The sequence below is a fragment of the Larus michahellis genome, chromosome 2 (genome assembly GCF_964199755.1).
Source record: "Larus michahellis chromosome 2, bLarMic1.1, whole genome shotgun sequence".
Lineage (NCBI taxonomy): Eukaryota > Metazoa > Chordata > Aves > Charadriiformes > Laridae > Larus > Larus michahellis.
In genome coordinates, this window is record NC_133897.1 from 61,201,680 (window position 1) to 61,220,042 (window position 18,363).

General features: G+C 44.9%; 1 protein-coding gene across 2 annotated transcripts in view; it reads left to right on the forward strand.

Annotated features, from left to right (window-relative positions):
• RAMP3 (receptor activity modifying protein 3) overlaps positions 1 to 7,342 on the forward strand; it is a 55,311-nt gene extending 47,969 nt beyond the window's left edge. The window contains exons 4-5 of one of the 2 annotated variants that reach the window (XM_074575653.1): positions 1,701 to 1,801; positions 5,947 to 7,342. In XM_074575653.1, coding sequence (XP_074431754.1) covers positions 1,701 to 1,761 — 61 coding nt within the window. In that variant the 3' untranslated portion in view covers positions 1,762 to 1,801; positions 5,947 to 7,342. The remainder of the gene's footprint in view (positions 1 to 1,700; positions 1,802 to 5,946) is intronic. The other variant, XM_074575652.1, reaches the window with a different exon arrangement.
• Positions 7,343 to 18,363: the final 11,021 nt, after the last annotated feature.

Consider the following 18,363-nt stretch of genomic DNA (forward strand, 5'->3'; position numbering starts at 1 on the left):
GAGGTGGTGCATATAGAGTTGGGTACATATGCTTAGTTTTTTGTGGGATTAGGATTTGCCTCTGCTTACTCTTTTGATTTTTGTCTAATTGCAGGGAGTTATGGGACTGGCTCGTGTAGACATGGCATAGTGATGGCTTTAGAGAATACTTCCCCTCTGAACTGGTGTTCCCAAAAAATGGGCTGAGTTTACAACCAAGTCATCATTAAAATGTAGCTCAGGAGTGGTGGAAGGCAAAGGCCACTTGCTAGTAGAAGCTTCTAGCTTGGTAAAATTCCAGTGCTACTAAATTTTTGATCTTCATAACAGAGTACCTGGTGTCAGGCTATATTTTCCTCCTTGTTCTGCATTTGCTTAATGTAGTAGCTTCTATTGCTCATTGGAGATGGATATTAGGTATACAAACTAGTGCTTACCTTTACAATTGCTCTTTTATTTACATTTTCTTGCTGTATCTTTAGGAAATTAACATAAATTTAGTAAGAGTTGTAGATTTCAGGGTTTCCAGTTAGGTTTATTCAACTATTTTTCATTTTCCAGACAGCTGTTGATGTGAAGCCAAGGGTGGAGATTTGTAATTATTTCAAAGGACACCAGAATGTATTTATTATTTTCAACCCAAGTGAGTAAATCTGTCATAATGCCCGTCATTTGGTGGTATGGGAATAAACTATGCTTTATATATTGTCATTACACCGGCAAGGGTTGTTTTGCCTTTTTTCCCCCCACATTCATTTCCTTCCTTATGTTTTGTATTGCATTATTTTCTTCTGGCAGAAGTCTATATTGGAGATGCACAACAGCAGATCTGATCTGATTAGGGAGGTGAAAGTGTGTCTGTGAGAATACTCCTCTTGGCAGAAGATCGGTGATTAAAGGAATGGTGAGATACAGCCACAAATCTGTTTGGAGAGATGTTGAGTGAAAAAAGCTCAGAAATGTTCCACCCTATTTGTAGGCTCACGGCTGATTATAAAAGTAAAGTCTTCCTTTTAGCGTGATGGTGAAACCTCAGGAGATAATAATCTTAAGGTTTGGATCCTTATTTGAAGTTCATCCAGGCTGTTACACCCTTATATTCTATAAAATCTGGCTGGATATCACACAAGAATAGGCGCACTTTTTTTTTTTTTTTTTTTTTTTGGTGAAGTTGTTTGTTACTTCCTGCCTCTGCTTCATCTGGAAATTCTGTAAGAAGAGCCTTTCTCATCATATGATATTTATAATTATTATTATTATTACAGCATTTCTAATTCCAGACTGGGTGGAGGCTACAAGGATGATCATTCACTTTGAACTCTAATTTAATATATGACTATGTATAAAGAAATCTGGGGGGGAAAAGAGATTTAAAACATCTTTATTTATTAAAACACGCCACAAAACTTGTAATATCCTGGAACAGTGACTCTAGATTCCCATCCAGGATTGTAGAGTAGCAGGAGGAGTGAGTGTCCCTGGAGTATCTATTACATGATTTATATCAAGACTTGTTCACACTAGACAGAATTTTCCCTGTGTTTTCTGTATGCTTAGTGGACTCAAAATAACAAAAATTAACTCATAATGTATGTACCATACTGTATACTGTACCCTTCCAGAATTATATCGCTTATCATGAAGCTGATTTATGTAAAATGGGACAGTGAAAGTCTGGTGATTGTTTTGTTTTTTTTTAATTCCTGAACCATCTCATTAAGCAATGGCAAAACATCCCTGACTGCATGTGTGCAGAGTGTCTCTGGGGTGGTCTATCCATGAGTGCTGGAGAAGTGGCAAAATTCTCTTCCTGGAACTGCCGGTGAGTCTACTGGCTGCAGCCAGTGAATGCCTTCAAAAGTGTGTCTTCAGTAACATGATATATGGTACTCAGCTTTTCGAGAATTGTTTTTTTGAAAGAACATTTTTTTCTTTGGAAACTGCTAATTTGTTGAAACTCTTAATGAAACAAACAATCTGTTTGTTTTCTTGGTTTCATTGGTAATGAAAATTTGGAGGAGGGAGTTGTGGTGGTTTTTGTTTTGTTTTTTTTTTTTTTTTTTTGTGTTCGCAAACCAATCATCTCTGCAGTTTTTCTGTGCAGGGACGTTGAGGAAGAAAGCATGAATTTACCACATTCTTCCCTGGGTATGTGGGAAACTGTGGGTGAGATTTAAGCCCCCAATTACACTGAGCAGTGCCCTGAGTGGTAGGCAGCTGGGTACCCAGAGGTGGATGAGATGGGATACATCCAGCTGTCTGTTTAAATAGCTTGAGTGGCTGCTCTGTGAAATGCTGTCCCATTAAGGCACATGTGTGCGCTGGCACCCCTGATAATTGCCCATTGTCCAGGTCCTTGGTTATACGTGAATATATATAAACACATTTTCTCATGGGTAAAGTAACTCGCAAAATAATTTTTTTTTTCCCCACCGTTTTTACAAAAACTAAACACATGATTGTTATTATCTGTTCTAGTGAAAACATAAAGTACAGGAGAAAAAAAGTGTTTGTGCTTTGAAAATGAAGTATTATTCTAGAATATTGAAAATTGTCTTTCAAGACAAATGTGTTACAGCTCAGATATTGCTCCATAGAGGAATTAAGTATTTTTAGTGTTCTCTGAAAGTGAGTATTTTCGGTAATACGCAGTATGACCAAGTAGCTGGTTCCTCAATAAAACTTACAATGATTCTCTTGCGCATATTAGGGGAAAGCCTATCTTTATATGAATTTTGGTGCTCGGGCTATGCTTAGTTTTTGTTTTTCAGTACTGGCCTACTGAACCGAGTTGAAACTCACAGCTACGTTAATTTTTCAGCCCACTGATCACAAAACTTGTGACCTAGCTCTCAGTGAATATACCTTTTCTGAGCGTTAACTAACTAGGGTCCTTGTAGCTAACCTGAAAGAGATGAAAATGTGACTCAGCACAGAGAATAATAACCTTCCCACACCTCCTTATAATACGAAAGGTGAAATAACTCGTGCTGCTCTACTGCTCTCAAATTACTTGTTCTGGGAATAAGTAGAAAATGTCATTTCGTGTTCTTTCCTTTCATGAAGTGTGTAATTTTTATGCATTTGTATTGAAGTACCTCCAGTCAAAAGCCAGGGTGTCTTTGAGGTAGGCATTTTATTATACAGAATGAAAATACTAGCCTACTCTAGCCTTTGCGATTTGAATAAAGAGAATTCCGTAATGCATAAAAGAATTAAGCATAGGAAAATCGAACTGGAATTAAATAATCTATTAACCTATACCTCCATCTTAAAAAAAGCCCAACAACTTGCAAAGCAATTGATCAACTATAAAATGCCCATGCCACAGTAATGAGGATTCAGTTGCTCCCATCTGAGGCAGCTGTTGCACACTACCATGCAGAGGTGGTGTTTGTTTTTTGTTTGTTTTTTTTTTGTTTTTTTTTTTTAACGTGAACTTTCTGTTGCAGTGCATAAACTCCAAATTACTGAAGTACATAAATATTTAAGTGAATTGAGCTTTCCTGGCAGGCATGTAATTCTCAAATAGTTGAGATTTTTTCTTATCTACATTCTCACAATTGTGTGAAAAAAAACAGTTTTAGTGCAGGTAAGGGTATTAAGGGAAAATTGTAAGGAATTCAAACTATTAAGATAACGTTTTTATTCTATTTTGGCTCTTAAGGATTCAGTCTTTCAAATACAATATAACTCCCTAATTATTTTTATTTGGCCTTTTGGCAACATTTAACCAGATTTTTCTAGCTATGCTGTACTTGAAATGCAAAATCAGTGGGAAATGTTTTTGTTTACAACATCTAACATTTATGAAAAAATTCTACAGAATTCTTGGAAGAGCAGCGAACTTTCTATAGGATAACTACCCAGAAAAAAAAAAAAAAAGAAAAAAAGAAAAAGAAAAAAAGAAAGGTTTTACATCATTAAATCTTTCAAGTCTGCTCAGGTCACTGAGACTTTACATTGTTTTTGTTATTCTGCATGAACGGATGGGCAAATTGAGGTATCTGTGGCAGCGGGGAGCCGAAGCAACCATTGATGGGACAAGCTTGCTCACCAGCGCGTGGCATAGAGCAGGGCTGGAGCAGAGCCCGATGCTTTCTGTAGCCCTGCCTGGTGCCTGTGCTAGACAGAGCACTGACCTGTCTGGGGACAACTGGATACTAGCTCTGCTGTCCCCGCATTGTAGTCTGTTGAACCTTGTAGGCAGGTCTTTAGATGTATTATTCTTCAGGTCCTCTGGGACTGTCTCTCCCGTATTCAGCTAGACATCTTCAGCTTCTAATTTAGTCCAAGGTCATAAAGAATGGATGCCAGCGGCTCGCGTGGAAGAATGGCACTATTAAAATAATAAACAGCTAATATTTGTATTTTATTTTTAGCTTATTTCCTGTTGTTTCTCTGTGGCTGCTGACGTTGTCACAAAAGCTTCCTTTCTAGTTGCTTTGCTTAAAATATATGTACATTGTGCATATATGCATCTGCGTGCCAGAGCATCTGGGTGCGGGCTTGTCAGATCGTCCGGTCTATTTGCTTATAAATAAAGTGGTATCAACTCAGACTCCCAGAGAATGAGAAGTGTGAGGAGGCTGCAGAAGGGCCTTTCTGTGAGGCTTTTTCTTCTTCCGTGAACGCGGCCCTGAGAACAGAGGTGCTCTGCAGCCTGTATTCCCAACTATGTCCTTGTAGCGTGGGCAGGCGGACGCTTCCCCTGGTGTGCAAGCCATAGACAGTGGGCTTCAGTCTGGACCTAAACACTGAGTGTCTGTAGCACATCACAGCAAAAGATTGAGTCAGCTTTAGTCCCTTATGGTACTTAATGTCAGAATGAGTCATTCATGAGGAGTTACCTTATTTATACGTACTGAAAGGCAGGGTCGGGCCTTCGGATAATAGTGCAGGATGCTATCCCTTGAGGTGTCATGTGGCTTCTTGCTCTCTCCTTTCTATTTTTAATTTCCCTTTGAAGTGAGTTTATTGAGTCACACAGAACTCAAAGAAATATTTAAAAATACAGCAGACAATAATTCAGCTTCCTTATTTCTTGCCCTATTCATGTACTGACCAGACACACTTCGTCTTCTTAACTTCCAATCTCCTCCCCCATATTCCATTCGCTTCCTGAATTTCTTTGGCTTATGATAACACCACAAACCCCATCCGATTACTCATTTAGGCTTATTGTTTCCTTTTTTTGTCCTGAGAGGTAGCCAATTCTCATAAATATAAGTTATCCGTGGACAGGTAAATTTCAGCACATGCTGTGTTGAAATCAAGTGTCAGACATTACAAGGCATTCCCAGTTTTTCATGAGCATTGCGAACGTGTGTAATTAGGAATTTATTTTTTTTTTCCTGCTGGGCATTTGCTGGAGCTGGGAACAAGATAAAGGTCGTCAAAAGCTAACTTTGTGTTTTTATTTTCCCATTATCTTCTTGTGGCCTGAGGGTACAACAGAACTGAAATTGTTACACAGTAATGCGTGTTGTGGCTCTGTCCCAGCGTCACATCATCATTTTCACTACAGCATCACGTTCAATGATAGATGAGGCATGAATTATCCATATTTTGCTCAAAATGTCCTGTTCTTGGCACATTTGTGTGTATGTGTTTTAAAGATACTGTAGTTGTCTCTACTGAGGGGGTTTTAATTTTACTTAAGTGGCATTAGGACGTCCTGGCTGTGGTAACAGCACCCAAAAGACAGGATTTTGAACACTGTCCATCCAGGATCTGAGGATTTCACGTGAAATCTCTCACTACTTGTGAGTACGTGTGAGTCAGTTCTCCTTCTGGCTCACTGTGTAGTATTTGGTACACACAGCTTCCCTTAAAGGTCCTTCAGCAGAGCAGCTACATGATACACCCACTCTTATAGATTCTATATGGCACCCTATGTTGCTTTCTGTAAGTGTAATATGCATATGTGTTCTATTTAAATTTCTCATCATTTTCTTCTTCTCCTAGGTATTATGACAACTTTACCCAGTGCACAGAACGTGAAGCCAACGACGCAAATTGCTTTTGGCCAAACCCCCTGGCAGAGGGCTTTATCACTGGAATTCATAAACAATTCTTTTCAAACTGTACTTCAGAAAAGGTTCACTGGGAAGATCCACCAGATGAAATTCTCATAACTCTGATCTTGATCCCAGTCATGTTGACATGTGCCATGATAACACTGGTAGTATGGTGCAGCAAGAGGAGTGATATCCTGGTGTAAGTTGTTCCTCTGGGCTTTCTTTTCCTCTATTTCCTTCTTCCAAAAACACTAAGAAAGGGGGACGAAGAGAGAAACTTGACACAAAGGTTTCAGATCTGCCAAAACGGAACCTGTGAGATACTGAGACAGAGGCAATGCCTCTGTGAACAAAGAGCCGCCTGCTGCTGCTTCCAAAAGTCTTTGCTTCTGAGCTTGGCCATCGGTGTTGCTGGTGCAAAGCTCTCTGCTTCCTTTTGGGCCTCATTGTCATGGAATTCACAGGCAGCTCCCAGAAACAGGGGAGTCCCCAGGCAAATGGACCCCTTAGCTGTAAAAGGGGTAAAGTTACTTTCCCGTTGGTAAAGCTGGTTGGTAAGCAGAGTTTTGCAAAGCTGTATATAAGTGTATGTGCACGTGGTGTAACATCGACTGCGGGGGAGATGATATCTCTTGAGTTTTTGTGCAGGACGCTTGAGGCTTTCATCTGTGAACCTTGTGACTTGGATAGAAGATCACTGGCAAAGGAACTGAACGTGGACGTAACCAGGTGGCAGCTTTTCCCGGAAGCTAGTCAAGAACATCGTTATCAAGGATTGGAAGTATTGTTCTGGCAAAGGAACAATTTATGTGTCCAGTGATTATCCCCACAGGGAAAATACCACACCACGTTATAAAATAGTTTATAAAATGCCTTTAAGCATGGCTACTTGGAATTGTATGGCTTACAAACAAACTCTGGGAAGATATACAGGTCTTATTTTACAGAGCTGGAAAATGTGAGATGACATTGGTTGATTATAAGGAGTAATGAAGAAATTTTCATATGCTAGACTCTTTATTTTTCCTTTTTTATAGTTATTATTCTTGACGACTTGTGTTCACTGTATACTTCCCACTCTTACTTCAATTTGTGCAAGCGGTATCCTACAAATAAACATAAAGGTATCATGTTGATTGAGGTGCCTTTCAGAGTATAATTTTGTACATAAACAGTTCTTGGTCCCATGAAGAGTGTGGGAACTAAAGTGTGAACATCAAAGCTTGGAACAGACATAGGAGGAAAGACAAAAAATTCTTCTCAGAAATCTTATTCTATAAAGCTATTCCTATGTAACAATTTAAATAAAGTTCATATGCCCAAAATAAAACAACTTGTATGTTTGTGTTGTAAACCTTTCTTTTCTGCCATTTCACAAAATGCCTTTCAGTTGAACGTTCTTCTGTTTTGAGTGAGCAATATCCATTACAAGTGACTCTTCAGTTTTCCATACCTTATGCACACAAATAGAATACAGGTTGAACGGCCAAGTAATGGTGTTTCATATCTCTGCTAGTTAGATTTTCTCCTTTAAGATTCTGTCCCAGTGTTTGAGATTTAAGTCTGTGTGTATGAGAAGCATTTCCAGGCTTGAATTGAACCAGAAGTGTGCTCTTTGCTAGAATTGTTTATATATAGGTAGGTAACACCCATACTGGTTTGGTTTAACGTCCTTTCACAAGAGTTGAAGGCACTGGCTTGTTTTTCGTTACCCTAATATTAGAATGATTCATTTTCTAAGGTGTTTCCTGTGTATTTTTCCAAAGATAGTTTTTTGTTTTCTAGGTGCTAGCAGAAAATTGCTCTTTGTAGAAGAGGAATGACATATATACTAAGGATTTTGGTTTAGTTTTCTACTTAACTATTATTTTCTGCATTAAAATGTTTTGGTCCACCAAAACTAGTGGTGAAGTAAAAAAAGCCAAACCAAACCCATTCATTTGATCCAAAAGATTGTTTGCCTAAGCATTTTTTTGTGGCCCAAACCAAAATATTTTATTTTCTGCATGGAGTTTTATTTTAATCCTCATTTTACTTTAAATTTCAACAAGCTTCAAAGCAAGTTTCAAAACTTTAGCTTGGAAACCACATAGCGAACATTTTGACTTTTTCAAAACCATATTAATTTCAATCTAATTGCTGTATTTGGTGCGAATTCTTGACCAGTTCTGGCTCATTTGAAACTGCGTTCACCTGATCAACAGGTCATCTGAGAGATGTCAGCCAGGCTAATTCATTATAAAATAGATTGGCCTTGTGTACTAAGTGGAGAAGAAACTGTCATCTTGATGACATCATATTATTAAATGTGTATTGTGGTCTTTAAGAAAATGCTGTGTTTAAGCAAATGATGTTTAATTTGAAAATAAAATCTAGTGTGAGCTTTTCAAAGAGTCGAAGAAATGTAAGATTCGAAGAATAAAAGGTAGTGGCTTTTCCTTCATGTTGCCGTGGGGGCAGGGGAAGGATTGTATTGCTGCTGTGTGCTTTGGATGTGAAAACTTCATCTTTTTTGGAGTGTCTTCCTCGTCCAAACTATGATCTTCAACTATTTTTTTTTATATCCTTGGTAGAAGGGCAGAGAAGTTGAAACAGTGCGTGGGAAATAACACTGCTAATTTAATGCAGCCTCAGTGGTTAAATCTGGAGAAACATTTATAGTGTTTTAAGGAAAAAGGCAACCACAGTATCCAGGTCTTAACAGCTGTGTGCATTAATAGGGAACCAGAATGGTAACTGTTGGATCTTTTGACATAACTTGTACTATGTGTTAGTGAGAGTTAGTGGTTATTTTCTGCTGCATGGAGCTTGCTACCTTTCCCCCAAAGCCTGTTTCCATTGCCAAGAAAATCACATCTGGGACCAGGAATCTGGCTCATTTTGTAATTGTGAATTAATTCTACATCACAACAGAGTCTCAGAGGAAAATAGGCAGAGATTCAAATAGAAAGCAAGTAACTGGTTTAAAATCCTTCCTAGAATTGGAACCGTGGTTGACCCCAAGTAACGGTTAGTCCAGAAGAGATGTGACAGGCTTGCTAAGCAGCTAGCCGACATTGCTTAATTGCGGTGAGTTGTGGAATTTTTTTCATTCAAGAATAACTGGGAAAGTGTTTATTTACGTGGGGTGTAAGGGCTTCAGCAAAGACCTTGACAGAAGATGATGACTAGCAGGAGTAACACAAAGGCTGAGAGGGCTGCCACCACTTTCAAGAAAGTTATCAAGGGTGAAGGCCAAAGGAGAGGAAAAGAGCTCTTGAAGTGTAAGGAAAAAGATGGTCAGGAGCACAAAACCATTTGTGACTTCTTTCCAAGAGAATGACCTCACCATAAGCAGGGGCAAATGTCCCATGGTGCACTGGTAAGGAATGGTGAAGAAATCCTGTGTGCTCTCTACATCTCTGCAACGTTCTTGTAGAGGGAGCCAAAAGCCTGCCTTTCACCTCTGGCGTCCCCACAACCAAATGAATGTATTTGGTGTAAATGCTCTTATTTACATAGTCTGAACGTCCAGATGAATTTAGAGGGACACCCAGCAGCTGTGCCCAGTGTATGGCCACCAAGGGCAGGGACAGCCCCCTGGGCCTCCTGGGCACAGGGACTGCCTGGGGCCAGCACCCCAAAGGCCTTCCTCCGAAGGATGCTGGGTGGAGGGGTGGTGGGCGGGGCTGCACAGGGAGGCCCCGTCACCCCCATGTCACAATGCCACCACCCGGCAACGCGGCAGTCACAATGTCCCGGGGCAGGATAAGAGGGAGAATCCTCCCACGTCTCACTGCCAGAGATGGCCCAGGGGCAGCCCAAAGACACTGGAGAGGAATTCCTTGAGAAACCCGTGGAATTACTTGGAGGAGGCTGAGGCAGGAAGACCAGGAGAGGCTGAATGAGGCAGCTGGAATGATAAGAACCACCAACATCTGGAAGTGCCTGAGGCTATTGGGCCTTTTCAACTGGATTAGCAGTGGCAAGACCAAGAGAATGCGTTCTTGAGGAGCACTGAGGAGGTTGTCATCATCTCCTGCAGAGCCAGGGGCAGCAGCTGTAAGAAATGGGATGCAGAGACGTTGCCAGGGGTCCCAGGGCTTTGGAGCACCCGCTGGTACCCTGCCAGGCACAGGAAGGATATTTTCCCCAAGGTCGATCAGGCCGGGGGAATTTGGACGCTTAAAAGCCACTGAGATGGCTTCATGTTGAGGGAGAATAGGGCTTGGGCATCTCTTGGGAGGCGTGACCAGCCTGCGGGACGAGGAGGCAGGTCTTGCTCACATGCTCAGGGAATAGCCGATCGCCAGCACTGGGGTCAGGAAGGAATTTTCCCCCGGGGCAGATTGGCACTGCTCCCCGGGGGTTTTTTGCCTTCCTCTGCAGCATTGAGCATGGCCACTTGTCAGGCCCCTCTGCTCCATAGTGGCCAGGTTACTGCCTGCTGCTCATGCACCACGAAGATGGCCTCTCGTGCCCTGCAGCTGGGGGGAGGAAGGCTTTTTTTTCCCCCAGGGTGGGCTAGCAAGTGTCCCTGGGGTTTTTTTGCCTTCCTCTGCAGCATTGAGCAGGGCCCCTTGCCAGGGCTCCTTTGGGCCCTTTTGGCCAGGAGCCTGCTGCTCCTGCTCCACGAAGGTGGCCCTTGTGCCCCGCATCCGGGGGGAGGAAGCTTTCTACACTCCCAGGGTGGGCCCCCGGGAGCTGCTTCTTGTCCTCTGTAGCATTGAGCACAGCCCCTTGTCAGGGCTCCTTGGGGCCCTTTCGGCTCGGTTCTTGCCTGCTGCTCTTGCACCTCCAAGGCACCACTCGTGCCCTGGCTCTCTCAGGCTGTCTTGCCCACGGCAAGCTTGGAGCAGAGCGAGCTCCGCTCTTCCCTTGGCTCCATTTCCCCAGGGGTTCTTGCTTGGGCAAAACAGTCTGTGCTTGGAAGGGCTGCAGGCTTGATGCATCACCAGGAGCTGCTGCTTTTCATCTCTCACTTCGTGCAATACAAGTGCAGGGCAGGCATGAGAGAGGTTTTCATGCATCACTGGCCGAGAAGCACCGTGGCGGAGCAAGTTTTGGAAGGCAAAAAGTGTGCTTGTCATTAGTATGTGTCATACTTTTGAAAATATTCCAAGGTACCACACACCTCTTCTTCTTCTGCTTTTGTGTGTGTTTGCTAATAATGCTCATTCTTCAAGTTCTCACTCTTCTGGAAACAGGGTCTGACTGGCCTGTATGCCTGCTGCTCCTTTCTGCGGCTCTGTGCTTCCCTTCACCAGGCTGCAAGGGATGTTTTTCAAGCTAAACTGAAGAATGCATCAGCCTGCTCCTGGATACATGTGTACATTGTGTTCATGCTTGGGAGCATAGGCTCTGAAACGGATTCAGAAAAACAGAATAAAATCAAATCTTGTAACATTTATGATATGTGTCCTTGAAAGTGTTTTTGGAGTTGAAAAACCCCTGGCATTTCAGGCGAGTAACAGTCTCATCATTATTCAAGTGATGCTGAGTGCAGGGAATTGAATAGAAAATAGAATAGAATAGAATAGAACAGAATAGAGTAATAGAATAGGTTATGCTGTGCTATGCCTGGAGTTCTGTATGACAAGCCATGCCCTGGACCTGAGGGCTCCATCCAGGAGAGCAGCTCTCTGCAGGGCAGGTCCCAGGCCCACCCAGGAGACAGGGGCAGAGACGGGCACACCTACAGCATCCCCCAGGCAGGGACTGACGGCCCCGGGCGGAGCTGAGACATGGCCCCTGGGCCCTGGGCAGCAGACGCTGGGGGTGGGGGTCCCAGGGGAGGCCTCTGAGCACCCCCAGCACCCTGGCAGAAGGAGGCTTGCGCTGCTCATATGCTCTCCTGGGGGCTTTGATGGGTGACCACTTGGGAGACAAGAGTATTGGGCCACATGGACCTTCGTTCTGAGGGAGCACCGATGGTCTCAGGCTCTTGTGTTTCAGTATCTTTTTCCAAAGGAAACAGCTCAGGCATTTCTAAAAATGAGTACAAGGAGAAAAGCAAAATGCACAGGGAGATGAACAGGTATTGCTCACCTCCCAAAGATTTGCAACCACTCAGTTGAGGAGCACGTCCTGCTTCAGAGTGAGGGCTTTGAGCGTCGCTAGGGTCAGAGGTGTGGGCTTTTGCCACCCTGTGCAAACCCAACTAGACTGGATAAACACAGAAGACTTGAAAACCACACTTCACACACGCTTCTTTCAAATTTGTTCACATGACCCAATTATCTGAAGGTGATGCACAGCTCTCACCCACATGAGAAGGTACGTGCCTCCATCCCACAGGGTGAGAGAGCCAATGCCTAGCATGGGACATGGCTGCCCATTCCATCCCTCCTGCCAGTGCAGGACTGGGCAGAAATGTCACCAGAGATTGCCTCAGCAGGTACTGGTAGGGAAAGGAGGAGGTAGGAAGAATACACTAGACGAGAGCAGTTCAGTTGGATGGGATCTACAACAACCATCTAGTCCAACTGCCTGACCACTTCAGGGCTGAGCAAAAATTACAGCATGGCATTAAGGGCATTGCCCAAATGTCTCTTAAACACTGATGGGCATGGGGCACTGACCACCTCTCCAGGAAACCTCTCCAGTTCCAGGCTTCGACCACCCTCTTGGTAAAGAAATGTTTCCTCGTCCCAACCTCCCCTGACGCATGCAGCTGTGAGCCGTTCCCAGGTGTCCTGGCACTGGGTACCAGGCAGAAGAGATCAGCCTCAGCATCTCCCCTTCCCCTCCTCAGGAAGCTGCAGAGAGCAGTGAGGTCGCTCCTCAGCCTCCTCCTCTCCAAACTACACAAACCCAGAGACCTCAGACACTCTGCCGAAGACATTCTTTCCAGCCCCTTCACCAGCTTTGCTGCCTTCCTTTGGATGCGCTCAAGGACCTTAACGTCCTTTTTAAATTGTGGAGATCAATCCCCCGCAGTACGGGAGTGCAATTAGTACAGCTCTAACTAATGATTTCAGGAGGTGCTATTTCAGCCTTCATTTGCCTTGCGTGGCCCTTTGCGAAGAGGAAAGCATGGCCTTGAAATGCACTGGCTACCAGTTCATATTCAAGCATAACTCGAAGCACAGGTCTTAGCTCATAAATCCCCTGTCATTTGAAGTCCTTCAGATCTGTCAGATCCACGTTTGGACACACGCAAGGGCCTGTCTCATCACACTGAGCTTGCTTCACGATTTTGAGATTCTTTAACTGAACAGACATAGTCTGGCAGCTTTCTGCATTCATTGCACCAGTTTTGCAAACTACCATGTGTGGTAGAAGATTGTTTTTCACAATTTCTTTTATTAATTAAAAAAAAAAGTTCCTTTGTATCTGAATGACATCATCAGCAATTTCCTCACACCAACATTTTCTTATGGTTTCAGGTGGGCACGTAAAAAGCAAGATCTCCAGTCCTTTTTTGCAGCTATCTTACAGGCGCATAAGGCCTCTTAAAGAGTGTTGGATAGCCACCTGGCCAGCCACCTCCTTATCCATGCCAGCATCACCAGCAACAACCTTCCTCTTCACTAAATGCCTGCAGAAGTCAGTTAAAAAACCATCAGCAACCTTCAGTCCCGCTGCGGGAGAGTGAAGCACATCCCCACAGACTGCAGTGCCACACGCTGCATCGCACTGACCCAACGCTGTCTCCTCTCTTGGAGCTTCTTCAGCACCTGGGCTGATTTGGCACTTTCTCCAACAAAACTTCCAAAAGGGAAGTTCAGTTAGTGCCAGGGGTGAATATTTTCTTCCCTCAGAGACAGATATTTATTTTGGAAGTGGCTGGACTGACAGCACCAGCTTCCTCTTCAGAGCCTTCCACCAGCCTGTCCATTGCTCAGCTGGCTGGTGGAGGGCGGGATCTGTTGGCCGTGACTGCGTGGAGCTGGACGCCAGCAGGCTACTGGGGGGTGAAAGCCCCCTTAGCACATCTCTCAGGCTCCACCCCTCACGCTTTGGTGCCATCAAATCCATGAAAGAGTGAAGTTCACGGTCAGGTCTTTTGAATCCAGATTGCAGAAAAGCATCCTTCAAGACATCTAGGCTTCCTTCTCCACATCATATTCTGGATTTCATGGCATCCATGAGCCAGAAAAAAAGCTCTATCTCATGGTATAGTTTACGGCCCCCATAATCCCTACCAGCTGAAGCTCTGACCAAAGAGACAACCCCTACATCAAGAAACCGTATATGAAGAATTGCAGGATAAAAACAGGTAACACAACGTCGGGTGGAGTGTCATGAGTTTCTGCTCCCGTTTGGAAACACTGGAGTAGGCAAATGTTCCTGGAGACATGAGGAGGTCACAGGGTGACTACGGGACATAAATGTGATACAGGCAAATGCTTGCTGGTGTGTCAGGCAAGAGATTTCCACAGGAAAGGCGAGCATTGTGCAAAGCCCTGGTGAGAACTCACCTGCACCATTAGGGACATTTCTCATTCCTCGGGTTCCAGAAAGATCGATTCCATCTGGGATGAAGGCGAACACAGACTAAGCAGTGGATTAGGGGCATAGAGGGCCTACAGAAGACGACAATGCCTGGAAGGAGCAAGACTAAGGCTGAGAGGGCTGCCACCACTTTCAAGAAAGGTATCAAGGATGAAGCCGAGAGGAGGAAAAGAGCTATTGAAGTGCAAGGGAAAATATGGTCACGAACACAAAACCACTCAGGTCTTCTTTCCAAGGAGACGACCTCACCATAAAGAGTGTAGCAGCAAATGTCACTTGCTGCATTGCTAAGGAATGGTGAGGAAATCCTGCACGCTCCCGACACCTCTGCAAAGTTCATGCAGAGGAAACCAAACCCCTTTCTTTCACCTCTGGCATCAGCACAACAAAAGAAACGTATGTGGTAAAAATGCCCTTATTTACAGAGGCTGAATGTACAGGTGAATTTTGGCACTAACGTATAAAATGGGGGCAAGAACAGTGCCTTCCATACTCTTTTGGTACTCAAAATAACAAATCCTAAAGGCAAAAGACATTTTCAAGGGTTTAAGACAAGATTTGAACATCTTCCCACAAAGTGAGGTAGGCAAATGACCCTCAGCGAGGTTAAAGTCACAGATGAGTTCTGAACGCAGCAGCTCCGTCTCGGAGCTGGCTGGAACAAGCTCTGTCTGACATGGGGGCACCTTCTGGCATCTTCTCACAGAAGCCACACTTGCAGTCCTCCCTGTTAACCAAAACCTTGCCACGTAAACCCAATACACCAAGCTTCCCCTCAATGCCACGCAGACAAGGCAACACGACGGCCAGCTGCACGGCAGGCTTGGCCAGCAGCATTTCAAGCCCGGCTGAACACGCTGGGTAGTGAGTGGTGCTCAGCTGTGGGGACCACAGGAGCTCGTGAGGTCCGAGAAGCTCTTCCTTCACAACTCCTAAAAACAGTCTTTCCTAATCCTCACACTCGTATTCTCTGCTTCACCGGTTCAATTAAAAAACCCAGCACACTGCATCTCCTTATAGCAACAGATCTCTCCGTCTACTTGTGACTGCTTTACTCAACAGAACTTTACACCCAAACACAGCAAATGATAAAGGAGACCCACGTTATCGCTGCCAAAACGTTCATATCCCTTCAGCTTGCATGTGGCTGGAACAGCTTCAACCTCGGTACAAATCTGCCCACCTGTGCACAGCTCCTCTAGAACCCTCAATCAACAAACTGTTCCTGTAGGAATGCTGAGCTCAGTGCTGTTAGATGCTCTCGCTCCGAGGGGTTGTAGCTGCTTTATGAAAACATTGGCTTCAGTTATCTGGGCTGGGTTTTTTAAGTGCCTACAGATGTGGGCATTAACTGTCAAGCAGACAGTTCTAAAAACCGTTCCTGATCTCCATGCACTCAATCACTGCAGGGGCTAGACTATTTCGGCACCAAAAGCTTCCCAGTGCTGGACCCCATTCTGAAGGGCTGAAAAGATGCACAAAAAAATGCTCAGTTAAACCCAAGCCACAGACCCAGAAAACAGAAGCAGGGAGATGTAGAAAAGATTAGGCTTGAACCAATGTGCCAAATATACCATGCTCTCTGTGATAGAAATTTGCACTCAGAATCTATTCTTCTAATCACAGCTGGAGAAGGGCAAAAGTGATGGTTAGAGGGAGATTTTTAATCTCAAACTGTTGCCCCTTCTGTAAGGCTGGGCTTTCATTCTTATGGCCTCTTCAAGGACCCTGCTTGGTTCATCTCTCTGAAGTTAGGTAAACCAGCATCCTTCATAGGTATTAAAATCCTTCACTCCCTTATAATGCAAAGGAAGACAAACAAGGCAGTAACATAAGGTGATGATACCTTAAGCAGGAAGGCACTTGAGGGAGATCTCACTATCTGCAAGTTGCTTACAAAAGTGTTGTTCAACCTTATGAAAATCAAGCACGTTGTATGTTGGCTGATGTTAGCATGCACAGAGAAGCGAATAGGATGAAACAAGAGTCCTACTAAAGCAAATCACAGTAAGAAAGTGTTTGACCTCCTTCAGAGTAAAATAGGGTAAACACACCACCTATTGAAGAATTCCAATTTAAGTTCCCTGCCTTTAAGAGGCGAAGGGGCAGTAAGCAAGAGCCATCCATTTTAGAGTTACAGCTCTTCTCCCTCTCTCCAATTCTCCCTCTCTCCAACTTTAAGGGACAGACTTGAAACAGGGCTGTTAGAAGGGCATGTGGCAGGAAAGGCACAGGAAACATAGAGGGGAGCTGCTGCTTTGGGAGCAGATGATGGCACAGGAAGATAGTGCAGGCAGGAGAAGATGCCCCCATAGCACCAGAGAAAAGACGTAGCCAATCGCAGAATCAGGCTCTTAACAAGGAAGGAAAAATCAGGGTAGCACCAGAGCATCCTTTCCCACTTATCGCCCCTCCTGCTGCTCCAGACCTTACTGACTTGTGTGGAGCCTCTCTGCTCCCTTCATTTGGTGCATTTGCTAAACCACTCAGTGATATCGCAGGGAGAGAAGAGGCTACATCATCAGGATGCGTTTGGGCAAGCCCAATGTGGGCTTGCTTGGCCTGATGCTCTGTCAAACGCTAGATGTACTCAAGGGCCTTCGAAAGAGTTGGGCACTTTCCTATCCAAGAGTGTATGGCTTTAATCAATTCTGCTTTGGAGCACTTTTTGGTGTGCTGTGGGCCTGAGAATTCTCTGTGCTTTGAGGTCCCCTGTTTTTCTAATATTTTGGTCCGTGTCCAGTCTCACTAGTGTTGCTGGCTATACCCCTGTAATTTCTGCTAGAATTGAATTTTCCACACAGTGCAGCTGACAGCCCTCTGGTGTTCCCTGACACACGGGGAGAGGTTACCGCCAGATTGACCAACTTGTGCGTCTTCGTGCTTTCAAGTCAGGGGCAGAATAACATTAGCTCAGTCTCTTCCAAGTCCTGTAAAAGTCCTTTAGAGTGCTTTAGTCTTCCCAACAGGAACCACATTTTATCACCTCCTCCTTTTTGACAGTCCATGTTTCCTAAGGTGTGGCCCCATCACCCCCAGGTCACAGTGACACCACCCGGCAACGCAGCAGTCACAATGCCCCCGGCAACGCAGCAGTCACAGTGCCCCGGGGCAGGATAAAAGGGAGCATCCTCCTCTGTCCCACTGCCATAGACGGCCTGGGGGCAGCCTGAAGACATCTGAGAGGAAGTCCTTGAGATGTTGGTGGAATTACTTGGAGGAACTGAGGGAGAAGACCAGAGGCTGGACAAGGCTGCTCGACATTCTACGCTGCAAGGCCAGCTCCCGGAGGGGCCACCTTCAAAGCTCATCTGAGGGACAGAAATCCTGTTCAGCTGGATAGCAGTGGCAAGTACAAGGGAATGCCTTCTTGAGGAGCACCGCAGAGCTCGCTGTCCTCATCCCCCTGGAGCCACGGGCAGTATCTGTAAGAAATGGGATGCAGAGCTGTTGCCAGGGGTCCCAGGGCTTTGGAGCACCCATTGGTGTCCTGCCAGGCACAGGAAGGATTCTTGCCCCCAAGGTCGATCAGGCCGGGGGAACGTGGCCACTCTCGGAAGCCCCTGAGATGGCTCCAGGTGGAGGGAGAATAGGGCTTGGGCATCTCTTGGGAGGCGTGACCAGCCTGCGGGACGAGGAGGCAGGTCTTGCTCACATGCTCAGGGAATAGCCGATCGCCAGCACTGGGGTCAGGAAGGAATTTTCCCCCGGGGCAGATTGGCACTGCTCCCCGGGGGTTTTTTGCCTTCCTCTGCAGCATTGAGCATGGCCACTTGTCAGGCCCCTCTGCTCCATAGTGGCCAGGTTACTGCCTGCTGCTCATGCACCATGAAGATGGCCTCTCGTGCCCTGCAGCTGGGGGGAGGAAGGCTTTTTTTTCCCCCAGGGTGGGCTAGCAAATGTCCCCGGGGGTTTTTTTGCCTTCCTC